Source organism: Helianthus annuus, chromosome 16, assembly GCF_002127325.2.
Source record: "Helianthus annuus cultivar XRQ/B chromosome 16, HanXRQr2.0-SUNRISE, whole genome shotgun sequence".
Lineage (NCBI taxonomy): Eukaryota > Viridiplantae > Streptophyta > Magnoliopsida > Asterales > Asteraceae > Helianthus > Helianthus annuus.
The window spans coordinates 57,119,104-57,142,409 of NC_035448.2; the positions used below are offsets into that span (position 1 = coordinate 57,119,104).

The 23,306-nt window shown below is 35.2% G+C and overlaps 3 protein-coding genes across 6 annotated transcripts; 1 reads left to right on the top strand and 2 right to left on the bottom strand.

The window, feature by feature from the left end:
- Positions 1 to 3,869: 3,869 nt before the first annotated feature.
- On the bottom strand, positions 3,870 to 7,020 carry LOC110916456 (2-oxoglutarate-Fe(II) type oxidoreductase hxnY). 2 transcript variants are annotated; one of them, XM_022161183.2, is made up of 11 exons: positions 6,798 to 7,020; positions 6,360 to 6,555; positions 6,196 to 6,294; positions 5,626 to 5,677; positions 5,428 to 5,549; positions 5,228 to 5,328; positions 5,094 to 5,152; positions 4,961 to 5,017; positions 4,747 to 4,792; positions 4,347 to 4,426; positions 3,870 to 4,083 (listed from the first exon to the last, which is right to left on the bottom strand). In XM_022161183.2, exons 1-11 carry the CDS (start codon positions 6,882 to 6,884, stop codon positions 3,999 to 4,001), a joined length of 984 nt encoding a protein of 327 aa, XP_022016875.1. In that variant the 5' UTR covers positions 6,885 to 7,020; the 3' UTR covers positions 3,870 to 3,998. The 2 variants fall into 2 exon arrangements, with proteins under 2 accessions (XP_022016875.1, XP_022016874.1); XM_022161182.2 differs by having other exon boundaries at positions 5,228 to 5,334; positions 6,798 to 7,017.
- A 728-nt stretch (positions 7,021 to 7,748) lies between these two features.
- On the bottom strand, positions 7,749 to 12,125 carry LOC110916416 (cytochrome B5-like protein). 3 transcript variants are annotated; one of them, XM_022161161.2, is made up of 7 exons: positions 11,905 to 12,125; positions 11,649 to 11,747; positions 11,505 to 11,542; positions 10,026 to 10,103; positions 9,811 to 9,902; positions 8,101 to 8,192; positions 7,749 to 7,972 (listed from the first exon to the last, which is right to left on the bottom strand). In XM_022161161.2, exons 2-6 carry the CDS (start codon positions 11,725 to 11,727, stop codon positions 8,132 to 8,134), a joined length of 348 nt encoding a protein of 115 aa, XP_022016853.1. In that variant the 5' UTR covers positions 11,728 to 11,747; positions 11,905 to 12,125; the 3' UTR covers positions 7,749 to 7,972; positions 8,101 to 8,131. The 3 variants fall into 3 exon arrangements, with proteins under 3 accessions (XP_022016853.1, XP_022016852.1, XP_022016851.1); XM_022161160.2 differs by lacking the exon at positions 8,101 to 8,192 and having other exon boundaries at positions 11,649 to 11,750; positions 11,905 to 12,110; XM_022161159.2 differs by lacking the exon at positions 8,101 to 8,192 and having other exon boundaries at positions 11,905 to 12,108.
- Positions 12,126 to 15,090: 2,965 nt separating this feature from the next.
- LOC110915822 (mitochondrial import inner membrane translocase subunit TIM17-2) lies at positions 15,091 to 16,019 on the top strand. The gene has a single exon (XM_022160567.2). The coding sequence runs from the start codon at positions 15,177 to 15,179 to the stop codon at positions 15,831 to 15,833; it is 657 nt and encodes a 218-aa protein (XP_022016259.1). The 5' UTR covers positions 15,091 to 15,176; the 3' UTR covers positions 15,834 to 16,019.
- Positions 16,020 to 23,306: the final 7,287 nt, after the last annotated feature.

Below are 23,306 nucleotides of genomic sequence, written 5' to 3' on the forward strand. Positions count from 1 at the left end.
GGAAAAAAAATGAACATGTTAAATTAATTTTCTATGATATATTTAAAATATTAAATGCATTGTTACTCAATTCTCTATTTTTTAAGTGTTCCACATTGAATGGTGAATTAGGGAACCATGTATTTCACATGTATATATTATAAATAAAATAAATTTAACATGTTAAAATTATTTTTTCTCAAAAACTTTTAAGGTATTTTGTATGTAAAGATGCGTGGAATCACTCTAATAAAAAAATCATTTAAAAAAACATTTTTAAATGTTTTCAAAGCATTTTTTATTTACTTACTTTTTTAATTAAAAAAGTTTCGACGTGTATTTATATTTAAAAACTATGAAAGAAATTTTGATTTTTTAACATGTTAAGATTTTTTATGATATATTTAACATGTTAAATGTATGGTTCCCCGGTTCTCTATGTTTTAAGTGTTCCACATTGAACTCAATTCATAACATAAATCCGTTGTAAATGTTAATCAAAATAACATTCAAATTAAACCGAGTCTTTTCATAATCTTAGAAATTGAAGCCGTTACGAGATTTATGTGGGGCTTTGTTTTTATTAGTTACTAGATTTTACATCATATCAACAATTTCTAGCTTGGGTCTATTGACTAAATTGTAATCCAATGATGCATACCCTCTAGCTGTAAATGAGCCTGCATGTTCAAATGAAAGCGCATTTGTGAAACTAAATGCAAGCTCATTGAACGCTCTCAAAGATGAGAAAGTAACCTTGTTAGCCTACTATAACAATATACGCAAGCCTACTCGCTAATTATATAGTTGACCCACATATGATGCAATTAATGGATTTATAATGCATTATAGGTTACAAAAATCAATGCACATAGTACAATGTCTTGATGCAGCGGTCACAAGAAAACAAATAATATAGAAAGTAATACTTCTGGTAGGCTACATAGATGAAGTTCCAAGTCAAAAAATGTATTGATTTTATATCTCATGGCCATAAGTATTCTCATTTTTTAAGTCTATGGAACACTATAATCATCATTCATCTAATTTGCAGTCGTTGGAGTTTCCGCTGCTAGAGATTAGCACCGCTTCCATCAACATTACAAGCCTAAAGTACATCAAGGCGTCAATATTACAAGCCTAAACATGACTGCAATTCACTCAGTTGATTTCAAACTCAAGACACAAACAATCAACACACCTTTTCTTTAGATATAAAATTAACTACCACCAAAATGTATTCAGAAAAAAAGGGCAAACTGAAGAGTCGTTCATTAGTAAATTTACAATTACCTTTCGATATTGTAGAGTCGTTGGAGTTTTCACTTTTCCCTCTTGAAAGTAACCTGACTGCAAAATTTGAAATCAAAATTAGATGCACGAGTCAGCAACCAACGAAGCACACAATTAAAAACTGAAATCACTCCAGGCTAACGAAGCAGAGTAGAAAAAGTATGAATCAGTCTACATACCTCAACACTGCTGCCGTGAATTTCAAGTAGGATGACTTATTGTAAGCCATCGATGCCTTTAGTGATCTCCGCATATTTGTTCTTGGTTGTTAACATCTTCCTGAACTATCATAATTATGTGTACGATCTTGATCTTTTGAGTTGATTTGAATAAACAACGAAACCCTCCACCTCCACCTCCACCCCAAACCACCACCGCTCCGTCGTGACCGGCGAACGGAACATCTCGGATCCTCTTTCTTCCTTGTCGCTTATCTTCTCTCTCTCTCTCTCTCTCTCTCTCTCTCTCTCTCTTGCTTTAACAACTTCCACCTTTCGCCGCTAAAAGAACAATCCTGATATTACACGTCAAAGCCATGCGTAAGCCTTGTGTCAAAGTACAATCATAACCTAAGCACACACAACAAAGATATTATGTATAAACAAAGCAAGATACTTTTATTAATCACCAAATTATGTACATATCTTCTTCTAGCTAGCAGCTAGAAAGACAGATTACCTTACACCCAAAAACACTCCTAACCTAGACAGTTACACTTTCATATTTTAAAAATTAAAATTATGCTACTCCTTCCAACCTAATTCTTGTCGCCTATCTTAGCTCTTGATCCACATCAACGTCATGGCTTATGCAACTGCAAAGATCCCGTCCACCACAACTGTTTCGCCCGAGAAAATTAGATCATTTCGGCTTTTCCAAAATGCTCCAACATACCACCAACACAATCATTTGTAAAACTTTCTACTTTACGAAAGACATCAACTTCTTTTTCTTTGAACCTTTCAGTTTATTTCACAATTTTTAAAGTCAAATTTGACTTTTAAGGCTGGGAAACAGATTTATCTCCAAACACATTTAAGAACAGTGTTCAGTTAAACAAATGAGGTTACTTAAAATCACATAGAACGTTCTATGTGATTTTAAGTCAAATTTGTTTTACATGTTAAATACTAATTGTCTGTACTAAATTGCTTTACATGTTAAACATAATGTTTTATAACCAGAAACCCAAATTTATAGCAAAACAACCACATTTATGCAAAAACACGACTGGTAATTTCAAAATCAGACTACATAATACAATCAGAATTCAAAGAAACCCTAAATTGTGCAATGAAAAACATACTCACACCTAGAAGAAGATGAATTAGAAGAGATCAACGAAGAGATCCATAAAAAATCTATAGCTTACGTCATGTTAATCGCACCGTTTTTGATTTTATGTTGGGAGGTACGATCGATTAGAAAAGCAATCACGATATTCATCGGTTTGGAACCAACAGTGACCGAAAATATAAGCTCCAAAACCTCTACACAGTGTGTAATCTGTCGATTAGATCAATAAGGTGGAGGAGAGGTGACGGCGACTCGGCGAGAGCTGGTGGTGGCGGTTGCGGTGGGGAGGGCGGAGGTGATAGGGCGGTGTAAAGGTTGGAAGTCTGGAAGATGGTGAATAGATTTAGTTGAATCTATTGACTAAAATGCCCTCCCGTGTCTTTTTTAGTGAAAAACAATGGATTAAATCACAACCATTGATCGATTTGATCTAAGGGTTTCTAAGGGGTTCCCCGGTTCCCCATTTTTTTGGTGTTCCCCAATGAACCTCACACTATGTATGTATATATACACACACATATTTTAAAAAATAAAAGAAATCATGTCGGATATACAAGCAGGTAAACGGGTATATCATCAAATACCAAACCCATCTCAAACCCACGAAAGAAATAAAAACTAATCGTAAAGTCGTTTCAAACCCGCAAAAAAAAAAAAAAAAAAAAAAAAGAAAAGAAAAAAAACTAATCTCAAACCCGATTAATCGACCAAAACCCGTGCCAAATGTGTGGGGTTTCGGGTTTACCCACTGAGTTCGGGTTTCATTGTCATCCCTAATTATACATGATAAACAAACCTCTTTTATGCTGGTGGTTAGGTGGTGTACCTACATCGTTTGAAAAAAAGTGGTGTACCCTACAACAGCTAGGGGTTTAGACAGTTTAGTAATGCGCAGATTACGATGTATTTATCCTATGTTAAAAGAGAGAGTAAAATGCACGAATAGTCCTTATGGTTTTGCAAAATAATACCTATAGTCCCTGACTTTTGGAAATTATACCGGTGACTATTGAACTGATTTCTTTCGTTGAATATTTCCAACCTTTATTGACCAATCTTTATCTCTTTTTATTTAACCCCTCATCTTCTTGACTCAACCAAACCAACCCCTTCAATCAAAGATTAATCCTACATTTCATTAGACCTAATTGTAACAGTTATAAAACTTGATTACTATTTAATAATCAAAGATTAATCCTACATTTCATTAGACCTAATTGTAACAGTCATAAAAGTTGATTACTATTTAATAAAATATTCTCACAAAATATATGTGATAATAAGCATAAAAATTCAATTACTTATGATATAATAAGTTGATATATATCAACTGCTTCATATAAATAAAATATATTCTTTGTTTCGGACACATATCCTGCTAAAACTTGCATTGTTCAATACACAACAAACTCCATGGCAAGCATTCAAATTCAAGGTTTATTGTATGTACTAAGATCAGCATGGGTGTCCTGATATCGTTGAAGAAGATATGCTTCACATTTGACACGAGGATACCTAACAAGATCAAGATCCAATAAACGAGTATAAGCAATCAATAAAACGGGTCGAGTATCTTATACTTGTATTTATATTTACATAACTCACGAGGCCCACAAATGGGACCTTCAAGGGGGTTAAAGGCAGACGCTTACCACTACGCCACCCCCTTGAAGGTACCAGTGGAAGTTGGGTTCAAACCTGAAATATCTATTAGACGCTTACCACCCCCTCGAAGGTTATACCTAAAATCATTCTTAGGGAGGTTACCGAATACTTACTTGGGAGGGTTTTCTCTTGATTGGCAGGTAGGTAAGCATTCAACCACACAATCATGACTAGGCTCCACAAAGTATGGAATCTGATCATACAAAATAAAAACACGCATCGGTATGCAGTGGCGAAGCTTGAAATTTCCGACCGGGGGGCAGAAGTCACCGTACCTAAAAATTTGTATAAAACTGGGGGGGGGGGGGGGGTCGAAAACATATATACCCAAAAATTTCTATACGAAAACTACATACTCTCCACTACTGAGCGAAAAGTTCGGGGGGTTGGCCGCCCCCTCCCGCCCCTTAAAAGCTTCGCCCATGTCGGTATGAATGAATTGTTGCTTTAAAGATAAATTTCCTTTTAAAATTTTGTACAAAGAAAATCAACTAGTATTAGAAGTGATCATACAGAGTATCGTTTTTGCCCGTTGCCCAACACGCGATGCAACGTTGACCTGGAAAACAAATTCATAGAACAAATCATTGTTCATGTGGGAATCCAAATCAACAACAAAACTTTAGAGATGTTGAACAAATCAATAAAAGTCAAATCCTGAAAAGTCAAAAGTTTGCAAAAGTCAAACTTTGCAAAACAATAACACACAGTGGGATACCACTTATACCTGAAAATACCATTGCTCCATCGTTCCAGCATATCGCCAAGATTCACCACAAACGCTCTAAAACATACATATAATCCATCAAACGTCAGGAACACCATCGTTATCATTGTCTGTAAAAATTCTACCAACTTACCCTTTTAACGGTTGAACATCTTCCCACACTCGAGGCTTCGCGTCTTTGTCTTTGCATATCTTAAAAAAAATTAAAAACAAATAAATAAAATTGGAACTTGAAAGGATATGTAGTGGTTAATATTTGTTGCATACTTGGAGTCCAGAAACACCATCTGTTGCCAAGAGAGTAATCAAACCGTAATCAGAGTGCGCACCAGCCCCGTATATTCCCTTTGCAGGCTCGGATACCTGGCCTGCAACTTAAAAACCAATTTCTTATCGTCTATAATAACAGAGATGTTGAAAACACTAAAAATGAAATAAATATTGTTAAAAAGATATTAAATTTTCACCTGGATAATGCAACAACCGTAGGACCGCGATAGGCTTTCCAAGCATTTCTGGTTGTTCAAAAAAGTTGGCATCTAGATCAAGTGCAAGAGCTATGAGCCTTGCAGTTTTTTTAACTACTTCCCTAAAAATATCAAAATATCAGAATTATCTTTTTTATAAATTTGGTTGTTTATTTTTATAGGGTTAAGAAAACTAACATGGCCTGTTGATGATATTTTTCCATTGTTTGCCTCCATCCAGGCAAGATATCTGTCACACACCATTCAACTAATTTACTAAATTCACAAATAAGTATATTAATATTTATATCAATATGACTATTTATAAAAGCTTCAAAGTGTGTTTGGATTTGCGTTTTGAAAGTGATTAACGGATACTCAGTCGAGGTCAAGTGATCTTTTTTGGATAATTAGTTCCGTACCAGTGACAACAAAACTGGTTATATAAAGAGTAACATGAAATTCCGCTTTATTGCATATCAAAAATCTATTTTTTACCAATTTTGTCTGTAACTTCCTCAAAAAAGAAGAATTTTTCAATCAAGTGATTATCTAACCGGACCGGATATCGAACCGCTCGCCTTACTGGTCCACTGGTTGACCATTTAAAAACCAGGTGACGTATTAATAATTTAATTAAGTATTTGCAATTATGATTTAGATTTACAATTTTACTTTGTAATTTATTTAGTCGCGATTATTCAATAGAACATAAACATTTTCTAAATGCGCATTAATCCTTGTCTAAACTTGGTTTACAGTTAATACCTGAGTCGGGCCATAAATTTGGGCCGTAAAATGTCCTCTGAGCTTCAGGATCATCTTCAGGCAATTCGACACCTATATAAAACCCCTCCTTGTGATCACCTGCAATATCAGTTGACAAAAGTTAAAAAGTAACACGCGTATGAAACACATGAGTTTGAACAAACCTTGGAGTTGGTTAGCAGGATCAAGAAGTTCATCAAGAACAGGGGTGTATCCTCGATGTTTTTCGTTCCTAAGAAGCTTCATTTTTTCCTCCAATGGAAGATCAAAAAAGTTCTTGCTTTGTGTGAACACTTGATTCATAAATTCCTCACTGATTCCATGATTCGTAACATAGAAAAAACCAGAATCCATACATGCCTATCCATTATCAAATACATAATAAGCCTTTCATACAAAAAAATAAATAAATTATAATCAAATAAACAGAGATTAACAATCATGCATAACATCCAAATTTATCACTTCATATTAAAACTCAACACATCAAAATATTGGTTTTGGATATCCTCAAATTTTATATCCAACTGTGAACAAAATCAATACACACACATATACATATACATATACATATATATATAGAAAGAGAGAGATAGAGAAACCTGTTTGAGTAAGGAAACAGAGGTAGAGATATCTGGGGATGAGAGATCAATAGAGTTCAAATTTGAAGCTTTTTTACAATCTGCCATTGGAGCACCTATTCTTCTTCTTCTTCTTCTGAATTACTTTCTTTGATTTTATGTTTTTAAGTGAAAAAAGGTGGAATCTGCAAGTGTCTGCGGTTAAACCTTTCTTTAGGCAAAACAAAATAAGATCTTTGACTAGGGTGGTATGAGGAAACAGGAAACTCCATTTTATGAAAACTAATTAATATTAATATTATTAATTATTAATTCATGTGTATAATAAAAAAGAACCCACTATTTTAATATTTTTTAATATAAAATAAATTATCACTCAATAATTTGTTTAATATAATATAAATTATCACTCAATAATTTGAAAGCATATATTTAAATGAACATTTGAAAGAAAATATTTAAATGAAATAATTTGTTTAATATAATATAAATATTTGACTTAACAGTTAAATATTTAAATTATAAAAAATTCAAAATAAAGAACTTTATCCATCAACATTCTTCAATGAATATTTGAAAGCAAATAAATATTAGTGGAGCTAGACTTTAATATGAAAATGAAATGTCATTTATAAAAGATTTTTTTTTTCAGTATTTCTGGAAAATTGGCACAAGAAAAATTGATTGTTGAATATTATGAATTATCAACATGTTAAAAAGTGTTGATAATTGAAATATTCTTTCACAATTCACACAAACCAATGAACCATACAAGATTGGAATATTAATCGAGTGTTGAATATTATCAACATGTTTAAAAGTGTTGATTTTTTTAACCGCAAATTTGGATCACTGACGGACCACTAGAGTATCATCGTGCCACTAACGAAACCACCCAATCATATCCATCTCCATTAAAGTGTTGATAATGGTCGTTTTCTATTAGTATAGAATTTATCAAAAATTGGAATATCTTTATGGAGATGCAACTGCTTGTATTGAGACATAAGATGATGACATGTTTGTATTCATCAACAACAGAATCTCATGATGTTCAAACTAAGATAATGAAGGACAATCATAGTAGAATTTATGTCTAATCATGAAAACAAATTGCATAATGAACACATCATTTTTCTAGCTCTCCAACATAGAAGTCGTCAATCATATCGAACACTCGGGTTGCATGCTGCGGCCTGCCACACATAAATGTACGTGATTAGCTAACGAGTCAAGAGCGGTGAATAGGAATTCAAAACCATGGGTCGGGTAGTTAATACTAGGTACAGAGTCGAATAACAATTAGCAAATTACACTATTATACCAGTCACAAGTAGGTTTCTGATGTGCAAGTGTCAAACAATTTGAATTAGCAAATTTAGGGATAGTGGATACACAATCATATCATAACCATACCTAAATACACACAAAGTCATAGTTACAAAATTTACTCAAGTAAACAAAAGTTTGAATAGTATAAGATAGGAAGATAAATGGAGCAAAACTCACCTCTTTAGGCAATGTGAAGTGATTAACCAACCATATAAACACTCAGAAGATGTTGAAGCACAAGTCAGAAGTAAACCAACCATACGAAAAAGGTGGCAAATAACAAAAAAAACCATGCGTGGAGTTGTTATTGACCCAAAAGGTGGTAAGTTTTACATCAATCGACTCGTATCCTCGTTCTGATCAAAAGACCTAAAACATCGTTTTGTAATTCGGAAAAAAACTTAACTCCGTTAAGCTATTTTAACGGCGGACTATTTTACAAAAAAAATTGACCAGTTCGGATTATTATCGGCCAATAACTGACTTGGGATTATTATCGGCCAAATTGAGTTAGGTGGGATTATTTATTTCCAATTTGCCTTATTTTTAAATTAACCACTTGATCCATAATAAGGGATAACACATAAACCAAACGAATCCATTCATAAGTAAACGGGTTGAAACTGATGCTACTTAACAATACCATAACAAGAACCTACAAACTTTGTAGCTTAGATGTTCCAACCATATATAAACAAGTGTAAAAGTCGGACAAAATGTTTTAAGCATGGTTTTAAAAAACGTTTGAGGCGTGTGCCTCAAGGCGAAACGGCCAAAAAACGAGTCTGAGGCGCGCCTCATGGTGTTTTTAATGTATATGCGCCTTAGAGGGGCTGAGGCGCTAAGAAAGCTGCGCCTCAGGGGATTTTGATAGTTGTTTTTGATGTTTTTGACTTTTTGTGTCAATTTCAAGCATTTCAGTCTTTTTTAAGTGTGTTTTTGATGATTTTGATGAATCTGGTGATGAAATTAGTTAGTATTATTATTTTTATAATATATATAATTTTTATATTTATTTATTAATAGCGCCTCGGCCTTACGCCTCGTTTCGCCTCGAGGCTTACGCCTCGTGAGGCAAAGGGAAAACGCCTCGAAACTCGTTTCCGTTCTTTTAAACCTTGGTTATAAGTATGTAAACCGGATTGGAATTATTTATTGGATTTAACTGAATGTAATTACAATGTAGGGGGGTCCTCAATATATACAAGTGAGAAACCCTAGAGGAACCTATCTTGGGCCTATGGAGTATGGGCTAAATACAAAAAAAAAAAAAAAAAAAAAAAAAAAAAAAAAACCTAATAATATAAAATTTTGTAACCCTTTTTGACATGTTATGCAGCACACCCGACCCACCAAGTTTTCCCTCTAGTTTCTTGATTTACTATCAGTCTTCTAGATCTTCTCAGGTGTTTATCTGGTTAGTAGAGGCAGTTCACAATACCTAAAAGCTTAAGGGTGAGTTTTTCTACAAGAATCCTTTTACAAAACCATAGCTAGAACCTACAAAGCGTTCTGGCTTAGATGTCATTTTTAAACAGCCAAAAAGTGCACCTTGCTTTAACCCAAACTTGTTACACTTTAGCATGACGAAACGAAAGTAAGCTTCTCAACATTGAACACAGTCACACAGATTACTTGAAGTATATTTTTTTTATTAAATGCCCAAGTGAAAAGAGAAAGCACATTAGAATCAGAGGCTCACCCAAAAAAGCCTTCAGTTGAATCATCCCCAGCATGAGCGAGAATTGCATCGCCACCAGGGTGTTCTTCTACATAAGGCGTGACATCATATACCTACAGATCATAGTGAAGAATATAACCCTTTTGCGGTCTTTTTTATTTTTATTTTTTTATTTTCACATTTATACATATTTAAATTGATTGACCAAAGTAATAGGTTATATAACCTAACAGAACCTTGTCTTTGATGATGATCCAGCAATCTGTCCTCTTGTTGTGCAAGGAAACCTCAGCCTTGTTGTATGCTTTTGAAACCTGCATTTAGAATATATAGTATATACACTATAATGTTCATTCACACTTGCCAAATCATGAACAATATAAAACCTTAAGCTACATTCTGATATAAACGACTCATCATTTTGACACTCGGAGAAAAGGCAACATGCTGTCAACAGAGTGACAGACATCCGGAATTAGAATAGTTTTCATTTAGCAAACTGAAATCTTGTGCTTTCAAATCCAAATATTGTATTTCTCCTGTTTTATAACTCCTAAAGTTTTAAATTCTTTAGACCTTCTGTCAGGATCTATGAACTTTTCAGATTTTGAGAAAAGCAACTTTATTTTATGAATTTGATGCTAAAAAGTTGTTTAAAAACAACCAAAATCCTGCTAAAAACTCTTGTTTTGGAGATGTGTGTGTAACATACATTATGAATGTGACTTAACATATATATATCTACAGCCTAAATTTGTACAATCAGACCTTGATTCACAAAGCGGTTGGTGCTCCGATGTGTTTTGATCCCAAAAGCTGATGCTCAATGCGCACATCACATATGTGAGGCATTCGTTATTGAAATATACTATAAAATTATTTATACATAAGATTTTAACTTGTTAACTTTTAAACACTAATTTATAAGATATTCTCATCATCTCTGGTCAGACTTATTCAAATACTTAAACCCATTGCTCAATGGATGGTGAGATTTGAAAACTCAGACCTAGGGGTGTAAACGATGCGCAACGGCTCGAGAGCTACCCGGGATCGAATCGGTAAAAAGCTCGAACGAGTCGAGCTTTAACGAGCCCGAGCTCGAGCCTGAAATATAACTCGTTTAGCTATCGAGCCCGAGCTCGAGCTTTGCATACAAAGATCGTTTAGGCTCGCGAGCCTAAACATAATTTTATATTAATTTTATATATATATTAACATTGGTGGGCCGAGCTCGAGCTGAGCTTTGACTCATTTAAGCTATATTGAAGCGAGCTCTAGCCGAGCTTTGAACTCGTTTAAGAGTGTTCTAAAATCATCTCGAGCCGAGCCGAGCCGGACTCGAGCTTTGGATTTTACTTATGAGCCGAGCTCGAGCTCAAAATTTTAGGCTCGAACCGAGCCGAGCTCGAGCTCGAGCTTCACAAAAATATCACGAGCCGAGCTCGAGTGGTGGAAGGCTCGGGCTCGGCCCGGCTCGTTTACACCGTCAGACCCATTGCAATCGGCGATTTAATTTGTTCAAATACTATTCAACTCTATAGGTAGCATTGCATCACACATCATATCGCATCAGCCACATTATGGGCATCACATCAACTGCAGCGATGCGATCTCATTGTCCCCCATCGCACATCATGCACCCCTGATGCGCGCATGTTAAAACCAAGAATCAAACAAACCAAACAAATAGTTATGAAACCGGAATGAAGTACCTTACTGTTAGCATCTGAATGCACCTTCTTGGTTTGATCTGCATTACAGATGAAAGGTTAAAAACAATCCATACCAGAGAATATAACAGCAAAAACTATCTATATAAGAAGAAAACGTTAAAACCAATGAAGAGGTTGGTTTACCAGATTTAATAAACCTTGGGACTAAAACCAACAAACTCAACAAGAATCCAATAATCAAAGTGACCACCATTAGCTCCATAGTTTTGAGCCCTAGCTCGTCTGCTGAAATGTGAGAGAATATTAAATTAAAGTGGATCTACAAATATTTCTAATTCATCCAATTGAATAATATAGGGTTTTGGATTTAGCATATGTTTAAGCCTATAATAATATAAATATTTAAAAAAGCAAATAGGCAAGTGCAATTAAGATTAACCTAGAGAGATGACGTTGTGTTGAAGGCACGAACTACGGCGGCCGGAAGTGGTGACGGAGGGCTTAAACACGGTGGTGGAGATGTGCAGTGACTCAGTGAGCAGAGTGGGTTGCTGCTGTTTTGAGTGTAGTGACCGGGGGAGATTGTTAGCCAAAGATTAGTGATTTGACATTGCCAAATTGGTCGATGAAAGGTTTTTATAATCAAACCCTTAGGTAGCGTTTGTTTCATGGAATGGAATGGAATTAGGAAGTTTTTCTTTGTAAAATTGATCTTGGTTGGGGGAGAGAGGAATTTGAAATCCCATGAATTTTTTTAATCAATGAAATTTGTGACTATTTCAACATTCCTTAGAAATCCTTCACTCTAATGAAGGAATGAAATGGAATGTTGAAATAGTCACAAATTTCATTGATTAAAGAAATTCATGAGATTTCAAATTCCTCCCTCCCCCAACCAAGATCAATTTTACAAAGAAAAACTTCCTAATTCCATTCCATTTATTCCATGAAACAAACGCTACCTTATTTTCTTAAAATGGTGTATGGGAAGTAATCAGAGATAATTCGGTAAGTTTTTCTATTGAAATGGCCATTCTTGTCCACAGTTGAGGTTGTCGATTTAAAACGGAATCAGTTACAAATATAGTGGATTAACAGCTAGGCAGGTTGGTACTAGTGGCCAACTCATGAATTATTTGTTAGGGTGCGTATGAGGTGTTCAATCATATTTTTCAAAGGGTGCGGTCGGGTTTTTTTTCCTAAAATATACACTAATTTTTTTTTCAAGAAGTGCGGCCGCCCACTTTGGCCAAAGGGTCGGATCCGCCCCTGGTTGGTAGCTAACTGTGTTCATTCTAGTCAATAAGGCTCAGATAGGAATTGACAATCAAAGAACTTATAAGACTAGTGTGAGTTCAGACTATAATATACATTTCAATGTCCATTTAAAGGATAAACAAGGTGAAAACTATTAAATTTTGTTGATATGCAAATGGTTAAGTGTGTTAATTTGATTTGATTTTAAACCACACATCCCAAAAATTTTGAGTAAAATGTGGTAAGCTAAGTGAATGGTTGATTACTATTACATGTGTGCTTGAAGGTAAATAATTTTTCATTAAGATCGATAAGCTCACTTGAACATCAAAAGTATTAATATTAACTATGTATTAATTATTATCAAAAGTAGTTTGATCACATAAAAACAGTATTCAATTTGTTTATGCATATTTATTTGTACCACATGCTTTATTATTTGTAACCTTGTATTGTTTAACTAATGGGTGTATGCTAGAGGTGTACAAAAAAACTGGTTTTAGAACCGAAATCGAAAAAAAAAAAAACCGAAACTGGTTTTTTTTTTAACCGGTTTTTTTTATAACCGGTTTTTTTTAACCGGTTTTTTTTAACCGCCGGTTTTTATACCGGTTACTATTCTTGACTTCAAAAACCGGTTATTAACCGAACCGGTTATTAAAAAAACCGGTAAAAAAACGTTTTTTTTGGGAAAAACCGATTAAAAACCGGTCCCAACCGGTTATACCGGTTATTGTTTTGGACCTCAAAAACCGGTTAGTAACCGGAACCGGTTATAAAAAAAAACCGGTTTTTATTTTGGGTGAAAAAACCGGTTTTTTTAACCGGTTTTTTAATAACCGATTAACCGATTTGTACACCTCTAGTGTATGCCACCCTGTTCAAAGCTATGTTGGGTGTATTTGATATTTGTTGATTAGAGAACCTTAAGTGTAAGCTTATTTTGACGCTTTAATTTTAAAGACCGTATCTACTCAGAAAAATATATTTAAATAGGAGAGTTCCTGATTGTGTTTCATATCTTTAGAGAGTACATGAATGGCTAGGGAAATATGTGTGCCACAAGTGCTTGCATTTTTCGTTGCTCCATTGGTCGGGTGTTGGGGCACTCCTTGATTAGTCCAAGGTAAGATAAAAGTTAGTGATCCAGTATCGTAAGTAAGACGAGAGTGGTTACTCCTTGTGGATTTGAGGATATCGCACAACGCTCGCAACACGAGTCCGTAACAAGTGGTATTATAATGGGTTTAAGCCTTCATGTAGTTTGCATTTGCATGCCAATTTCACGAAGAAGATCAATTCAGGAGGCCTATGCCTCGAGTCAAGATGACGTGTAGAGATCTTTATTTCAAAGAGCATTACATGTATAGTAATATAAAGTTGCAAGGAGTTGCGTGTTCCACTAGTGTTCTAAATTAACCATCTAGTATACATAGCTAATGTGTTTATAATGTATTTTCAAAGTAACATCCCACAAATCAATGTCAATGAGTAATTTCAGGGTGTAAGGGGTGTACGTAGGGATGTCGTGCGGTGAATAGTGTTACCGCACTGTAACACCGCCGCCATTCGAGAAAACGAGCGATAAGTAAGAGGAAAGGGGAGTAGTAGGGGTGTTCATGAGCCGAACCGAACCGAACGGAGGTCTGCTCGTGCTCGGTTCGGTTTGAAACCGAGCCGCTCGGTTTGGTTCGGATTTAGGAAATCGAGCAGAAATCTTATGCTCGTGCTCGGTTCGGTTCGCTTTTGCTCAGTTTTATTTAGCATTCCTACACAGCCATTCATTCACCAAAATTCACCAACTTATATGTCTCACACATACTTTAACAATTTAACAAAATACAAACATAAAAAGTCCCACAAAAATAAACACAACATGTCATCCAAATGTTTAATGTTTAAGAACATCTAAAATGCAAAATAACTTTCAAAACACGCGTTGTCGGCGGCTGGTGACTTAAGAGTTGAGAGAGATAAGAGATTAGGGTTTTATTTTTTTTTTTTGAACTGAAGATATGAAGACGTGAGGATTCTAGGGGCCAGATATGTTACATGTTTATTATATTTTTAATAAATATAATATATATATTTAATAGATATAATATATATAATAATAATAGTAATAATAATAAATTCGATCGAAACCGAACGAGCGACGAGCGAGCGTACCTTTGCTCGTGCTCGATTCGTTTTTAAACCGAACCGAGCTGTTCAGCTCGGTTTTAACCGAGCAAGAAATCGAACGAGCAAATTTCCAAGCTTTTTTGAACGATCTTCGAGCACCGAGCAGTTTGGACGCCCCTAGGGAGTAGGGATCTTTTTGGCAATAAACCAACATATTAAGGACCATTCTAGAACCCTCCCGAGAAACGCGAGTTCAACATCGAATATAAACATCTTATAAACCCTCATAAACCCTAATTTCTTTCTCTCTAGATCACCACCGTCGTCACCATGGGCACGCCAGAAACCTCCCGAGAACCCTGCCCAGACCGCATCCTAGACGACATCGGCGGCGCCTTCGGCATGGGCGCCGTAGGCGGCTCCGCCTTCCACTTCCTTAAAGGCACCTACAACTCCCCCACCGGCCTCCGCTTCAAAGGCGGCACAGACGCCGTCCGTATGAACGCCCCACGTGTTGGCGGCAGCTTCGCCGTCTGGGGAGGCCTCTTCTCCACTTTCGACTGCTCTATGGTCTACCTCCGCCAGAAAGAAGACCCCTGGAACTCCATCATCGCCGGCGCCGCCACCGGAGGGTTTCTCCAGATGCGTCAGGGTTTAGGCCCCGCCGGCCGATCTGCCGCTTTTGGTGGCGTTCTGTTGGCTTTAATTGAAGGTGCAGGGATCATGCTTAATAAGTTTCTTAGTGCTCAACAACCTATGCCTGTTATGGTTGAAGACGCCCCACAAGAAACTCCCAATATGCCTCCCGGTTTTCAGCTCCCGAATCGGGGTTCACAACCCGATCAGACGCTTGATGGGTCATCATCTGGATCGTCTTGGTTTGGTGGGTTGTTTGGGGGGAAGCAGGAGGAACCGAAGGGGAAAGCGAAGACGGAGGTTTTGGAGAGTTTTGATTCGCCGATGCCGCCGACTTTTGAGTTCAAGTAAATTTAAATTTGGTGATGTTTTGGGGATTAATGGAAGATTTTATGTTTTGGGTGCTAATGATGTTTTGATTCTTATAATATGTTGTTACCAACAATGATAGTATGATGTAGAAATAAGTCCTTATTACATTTGGTTTTGTTATTTTGAGGATATGCTAACAAACAGGTGTTCTTGTTCTTTGATGCACTCTGCTATGGAGTATGTGAATATGTTTATCATTGTTCTAATAGTTCTCATGTAACATTCTCTTAGTATGCGGTGTGCACAAATAATGTATGTATGTGTGGGTTCTCGGGGGGCAAAAGTGAAATAACACTAATTTTAACGTTATTTTACTAATTTCGTGAAAGTAACGTTAAAAGCGGAGATGGTTAATCATACATCATGTAGTGGCGTTAATAGCCGGAAGACAAAGGGTACATGCACTGTTTGTGGTTAGCATCTTACAATGTAATTTGTGCTTTAAACGTACACAAAGAAAACTAGTTTGTTGCTTTCAACAATGGTAACAGAATCATAATCAATGGAGTTTTGGAGTTGAGGTATGCTATGAAGGCTGGTGTTCTTGTTCTTTGATGCACTCTGTTCTGAGTTTGTGATGATTTTATTGTCTAGATATTTGGTGTTAATAATCAATCATGTAACAGATGTAGCTTCTTTGAATCTGCAAAAGGGCAAGTTGAATTTGAAACCATGTTTGCCCTAGGATTAGCTAACTTTTGTTTGGCCTAGTAGATCATCTTTAACAGCACAGTACCCTGTTGTAATATGAAATCATTAACGTAGGGTGTGTGTTCCTGCTCGTCTTGTAATATGAAATCATCTTCTTAGGCTGGAGTTCTTGAAGATGGGTGGGTGGGCGGTGTTACCACTTCAATTTTCTTTGTTTCTTCCGGTTCTAGAGAGGTATCTCATTGTTGCTCTGGAGGGCGACACATCAGCTTCCACCTCAGTCTTGCTGGATCCCGCCCCGCTTCATATCTAAGCCACACCCTCCATCCTTAGGGTAGCTACTGCTGTTTGGTTTTATTACTTTCAGAATACCAAGTTTTGTAGTAGATATGTGAATTTTGATGTCATTGCTTCCACTCTTGGGTTTGGCCTATAGGTTTGAATTCATGTACCAACTCTTTTATGCATAAACTTGTGGTTTGGTAGCATTTACAATATAATTGGTACCTTTAACATGCACAAAAAAAATCTTGTTTGTGTCACTCGACGCACTGGTCGTTTGGTTCCCAAAATTCTTTGGAATTGGAATTAGTTCCTTTGAAATTGAATGTTTAATTGTAACATGATGAAATTGCAATTTGAATATTTTCCATCATTTAGTGGAATGTAAGAATCCTTCACCACATTAATGGAATTCCGACTTTTCAATGGAATGTTACCAAAGTGACCATTTATTTCATCATTTTCATCCTCTAATTCCGTTTATATTTATATTTATATATTTACCAACCAAACACAATACAAGTTTTGATTGGAACAAATTCCAATTCCATCGAATTCCAATTACTTTTAAAATTCCAATTCTTTCAAAATAAAAAATTATACGAACCAAACGGCCCGTCTATTGTTTCTTGCAGCCACAATAGTTGTAGAATAAAAGTCAAATCTTTGCTTGATTTGATGACCGTGACCCTTATTTTAGCCTTTATGAAGAAGTTGAAGTCTTAAACACAATTGCCATTCAATTCAAATAAATTAAATTGCAACTTGTGTAAAATGATAAAATATTTGAGTTGGTTACACATACACATAACATATATCAACTGATTGCTTAACTTTAGTCACAAATTATGTAAATTCTTACAAATTGTTATTTATTTCCCTAACTAAGTTAACTATAATGAAAGTAACAATCAAATAATACACTATAACCCGTCCGATTAACACAAGAATAAATGGTATCACGGGAAGGAACTACCCACCCAGCCATAACAATCCAATTTGGTCTCTCATCGGCTCCGTGACGCAGCAGTCACTGCCTTGTTCATCACGAAACGCAACTGTCGCTGTCTCTTTTCTGTAAGGGGCATTTTGTATATCTTGTGGGTGGGCTGGCTGCTGCTTTACTAACTAAACTCTAGCCCACTACTTTGTCCACCAAGCCCACGAGGTTCAACCTAAATTTACGACCATCCTGCTGTTTATACAGGACCTGAATATCAAATTCTCAATTCATTCATACTAGGGGTGTTCATGAGCCGATCCGATCTGATCGAGGGTCTGCTCATGCTCGGATTGAATTACAACCGATCCGGTCCGATCGGATCGAATTTGCAAAACCGAGCACAAAATTGATGCTCATGCTCGGATTGAATTTGAATCGAGCGGATCGTTTTTGCTCGGTTTCGCTCAAATCCTAACTAAAATCGAGCGGATCGTCTTCGCTCGGTTTCGCTCGATTGAATTATAAGGTTGCGTTCAACAAAAACAAATCCTAACTTAATTAAAACATGTCCAACACCTTACTAACAAAAGCAATACATAACTAAAATCATGATTCTAAAAATGTTCTTAACAATATCGAGAAGCACAAAATAAAGTGCGAGATACAAATTGTCATTTAGCTCAAAATCTATAAACTTCTTCTTTAAGCTTGATCATCTCCATCCACAAAATTCAACTTCAAATCAACATATAACCTATAAACACAAGCATTAAACAAAACCATTAAGTTCTACACATATTAAACTTTTATGGTTTGTTAATTAAAATCTATAATATATATATATACACACATATTATTAATAAAAATAATTCGAGCGAAACCGAGCGATCCACGAGCGAGCGGACCTTTGCTCATGCTTGGATTGAATTTGAATCGAACCGATCCGAGCGGCTCATTTACAAACTGAGTGGGAATCGAACGAGCATTTTTCGATCAGTTTTCGAGCGACCGTCGAGCGGTTTGGACAACCCTAATTCATAATTTTTAGATTAGATTAGATTAGATATATACACCAGACGCATATATAAAAGTGATATCTCATCACTTAATTTATCTTTAACTCCTTAAAAAAAAAAAAAAAAAGAACTGTGATTGGTCGAAAAAAAGTGGACCCACCATTAACCCTAATCTAACTTTTAACTAAGTTGTGTTGCTTGCTTATTTTATCAAGATTAAAACTTACATGGTCTTTATTAGCTCTTTAATATACAAGGTAACAAATTTAATTTTATTATTTTTATTTACCTTGATATTTGTCTTTTTATAGGTTTAATTCTCTTTTATTTTACTTCTTATTTATTTAGCATTAAAGCTAACTTTTAATTCTAGACATGTTTATTTAATCGTGTTGCCTACTTATTTTTATTATCACTTAGATTAAAGGCTATATGGTATATTAATCCTTCAATATACAAGGTAACGAATTTAATTATTTCTTATCTACCTTATTATTGCTAATACTAACTTTTAACTCTGGACATGCTTACTTAACCGTATTGATTGCTTATTTTTACAGTCGTTTAGATTAAAGATTGCATGGTCTATAGTAATACATCAATATATCATGTAATAAATACATTTTCGCCAACACCTTTCTACGAACCCGCAACAAATGTGAACTCCAATACTAGTTTCAATACATTTTCAACATAGTTAATATCTTTTTTGAACCATAACATAATTAATATCTAACTAGTATGAAGTGAACCGGATATCTTTCAAGTGAATTAGTTTTTCTTAATTAATTGTTTGAAGTGAACCTGGCCTATTAGATGTATCTCTGATTCAAATATATTATGTTTACTTTCTTAGAATTAGTATGTTGGTTTAATAAGTCAAATCCTTTAAAAATATTGTCAAATTTGATGTTTAGTAATTAGAATTTTTCATGAAACCTTTTGCAGCTAGTAAGTAGTAGCAAAATCAAACTGGAACTCTAGCTTTTTTAATTAGAATTTTTCAAACCGTGAAATCAAATAGGAACCAACCCATTCATAATAGTTTTGTTTGGTCCCAATTTAAGTTTCAACGATTCAGTTTCGGGGTTCGAATAAAATAAATCCGTAACTAACGGTTTGACGTAAAACCGAGAACATCCATGCCTCTAACCTTTGTGGGTCAGGGTTACCAATTCGACTGGTGGCATTAAATGGCGAACGTTGGCCAAAGGGAGCGAGACATGGAGGGGTGGTGAAGGGTTTAAAAGGGTGAAGTCATCTGGGGTTTAAGAAAATCACCAAATTTACCTCGTTAGCCAAAAAAAAAGTACAAAATTGGTTTTGTGCCGACGTGGCATCTTTTTCTTCCTCACAAGCCCTTTTTATATAATTTTTTAATTATTTTCATAAATACCTTGTAAAAAATATAGGTTTTATGTATTTGAAAAAATATAAAAACATAAGTTTCTAAATACTTTTAGAAAAACTAAGTTTCCAAAATTAAGTTTAGATGATTTAGAGCTTATGTATGTTTCTTTAGAAGTACTAAAGATTAAAATTTAAGTTTTTATTAGAGTAAAATGCCAAAATGGTCTATGAGTTTAGTCTACTTTTGCTATTTCAGTAAAAAAAATGAAACGATTTGTATCTGGGCTCCTAAAGTTTCATTTTTGTTGCTATTTTTATCCGATTGACAAACTAGATTAGAATTTTCCGTTAACTACTCCCCTTTTTTCGGTTTCCTCATTTAAATGAAGGGTATAATCGTCATTTTATGCCATACTATATTTTAATTTAATGAGGAAAACGAGAAAAAAAATGGAGAAGTTAACAGAAATTCTAACCCAGTTTGTCATTGAATGAAAATGTTAACAAAAATGAAACCTCAGGGATCCAGATGCAAAACATTTATTTTTGGACTGAAGTAGCAAAAATGGCCTAAACTTAGGGACCATTTCGGCATTTTACTCTTTTTATTAACTTATTTTAGTTTCTATTTTGGGCGCAAGAATGCAATAGGGAAGGGGGATTGTCATGCTTATCCTCTAGAAGAGTTTTAATGTGTCACGACTGTGTTACGGCGCCGACGGGCTTAAAACATATGGAGTGGACTTGACTTGTGTAAGTTAAGATCTTGCTTTTTTAATTGTGTTAACTTCATATTGGTAGAATAATAGAATTTGTGTATCATAGATGATTGTTTTGGTGGTTAGAAAAGCTTCAATAGTAGGATGACTAACGAAGTAACGAACCTGAACTTTAAAAGGAATAGAAATTCGAAAAATTTAGGACGGGTAATGAAACACATATTCAGGTATGGGATTAATATTAAAAATTTACACGATCATGTTTCGGGATACCCAGGACAATTATTTGAGACACCCATACACATTTATCCAAACCATACCCCTAAGCATTTTTATCTTATTTTTCTTTGACTAAGAACAAGATTACTAGTTCACTAGTTTTTTTTATCTTTATTTTCCAACTCCCCTGGGTTATAAAATTTTGTAAAGTTTAAACAGTTAAATATAATCTACAAATCTCATCGGGTAATTTTAAATAAACTAATACTCCTTCCGTCCCATTAAATGTGTCTTATTTTGAATTTTCAAAGTCTTTATTTATAAACTTTGACTTTAATTATATACTAGTTAATCGTGGCCGGCTATAAATTTAAAACGAAACATAAATGAAATTAATTATAAAATACATTTTCAAATCTATATAAAACATAAGGAAAAAAAAGTAAAATACCTTCTTGGTCTCGGTTATATTTTGCTTGTCTAGTTAGCCGGTGGGACGACCCTTCATCAGCCGCCATGAACACCTGAGCCGCGTTCATAATCATGTTGTGCATAATAGCATCCTCTTCCGGAGATGATGAATACCACGCAGACGAAGACGATGAAGACATAGAAGAAATTAAAGAAATGGAAGAAATGGGTGAAGCCATGATAATTTTTTAGCGGGAGATTGGGTGGTAGCGGGTAAAAAATGGTACAAAATATGATGAGTTTTTATAAAAAGGGAAGAGTGGTAATAAAATGTGAGAGAGAATGGGTTGGTAGAGGGTGAAAAGTTATGAAAAAAAAGGTTAAAGAGATGAGTATTTATAAAAATGGAAGTGAAATGGGGTGTTTTTTGAATTGTGACCGTTTTTAATTAATATAAATTCAGAATTTAATTTTTTTTTTCAAACGGTCAAGTGCACAGCGGTCCTCACAATATTTTCTCTTTTTGTGCGCGTCTTAAACGTCGGTATATGGACGTTGCCGACGGGACGGGGGGGGGGGGGGGGGGCACGGTGTGCACTTCGGCCCCGGCCCGGGACAACCTGAGGACGTCCCCCATACCGAGCAGCCTTATTCTAGAAATGTCCCAACCATGCCCCTATAATACCTATGAGGATGGTATTAGGGGCATTATCAAAGCTTTTCATACCTCTAATGCCTATTACCAATTGTCTTTATACAAATTTGCAATAATTTCCAAGCCTCCCACGAAAATTGAAGCATTACCTTTTTTTATCACCCTTCCATATTAAAATTACCTTTCTAGCCAATTTTATACTTTGATAAATAAATATATTATATCAAGTACTATGTATTTCAACGTGAAAATAAATATAAATATATATTACTAAACGTTAAAACACTATGTATGTTATGTATAAATATTTTCTTTTGCAAGCTTATGCTTTAGTTTTTAAACAACACCGAAGTTATAATATGGTTTTATACCTATAGGCCCATTGTTTTGCATAAAACCAGCTAATGGATTTTCAAACCCAATACCCATCCCAGCTCAATTAACCTAAAATATATCTATTTTTTCTTTTACTGTAAACATACTGGGAGAGAGAGAGAGAGAGACGAATGAGAGAACCCGTTGTTGCTCCAGCGGCCTCCAACAGCGGAGCAAAGTCCGACATCATCTTTTGCTTTTGCGGAGAAGATGCGTGCGGGTGACAGAAGTGTTGAACACGAACAAATCTACTACGGCGGCTGCACATAGTCGACCTCCGGCGACTGGCCTCCAGCGCCAAAACATCTGACAACAACAAACATCACCCCCTCATCGATCTCATTCTTTTTCATTCACAGGTTGTTTCTTCAATAACTTTTATTCCGACTAAAAATTACTTATCTGAAATAAGTTATTTCTTAATTGGGTCCACAATTCACATCTTTTCCAAATGTAAATAACTTTTGTTATATCTCTATCTCTCAAAATCCTGGATTTATATTAGGAGTTGAAACTTCACAATCTTATAGACAGTAATCGAAACATTATATCTCTAAAACAACAGTAAATCACTCTTCAAATTCATGTTGGTAAGAATTGAATCTAGCTTCTCTTTAAAACAACAGGAATACTTACCGAAACACCAAGCGAGCAGTGTGTCTCTGTGATAGATAGGGGGTGTTTGGGATTCCTTATTTACTTCTGACTTATCAAAAGTCCTTCTCAAAAGTGAGAAGTTACAATTTATAACTTCTCAATTTCTCCTTTTTAAAGCTAATTTAATCCATAAAAGTCCTTTTGAGAAGGTGTTTGGGATTTCTTTTAATCCTA

What these genes read in the sequence shown, in the direction of transcription:
- LOC110916456 (XM_022161182.2), bottom strand. Translation starts at nt 6,884, where the DNA reads ATGGCAGATTGTAAAAAAGCTTCAAATTTGAACTCTATTGATCTCTCA. An exon ending in TCCTGCTAACCAACTCCAAG is followed by an intron (nt 6,295 to 6,359) that starts GTTTGTTCAAAC and finishes CTGATATTGCAG; the next exon opens with GTGATCACAAGGAGGGGTTT. An exon ending in TGGAGCAATGGTATTTTCAG is followed by an intron (nt 4,793 to 4,960) that starts GTATAAGTGGTA and finishes TTTGTTTTCCAG; the next exon opens with GTCAACGTTGCATCGCGTGT.
- LOC110916416 (XM_022161160.2), bottom strand. Translation starts at nt 11,727, where the DNA reads ATGGAGCTAATGGTGGTCACTTTGATTATTGGATTCTTGTTGAGTTTG. An exon ending in CCCAAGGTTTATTAAATCTG is followed by an intron (nt 11,543 to 11,648) that starts GTAAACCAACCT and finishes TCTGTAATGCAG; the next exon opens with ATCAAACCAAGAAGGTGCAT. An exon ending in GGATCATCATCAAAGACAAG is followed by an intron (nt 9,903 to 10,025) that starts GTTCTGTTAGGT and finishes TATGATCTGTAG; the next exon opens with GTATATGATGTCACGCCTTA.
- LOC110915822 (XM_022160567.2), top strand. Translation starts at nt 15,177, where the DNA reads ATGGGCACGCCAGAAACCTCCCGAGAACCCTGCCCAGACCGCATCCTA.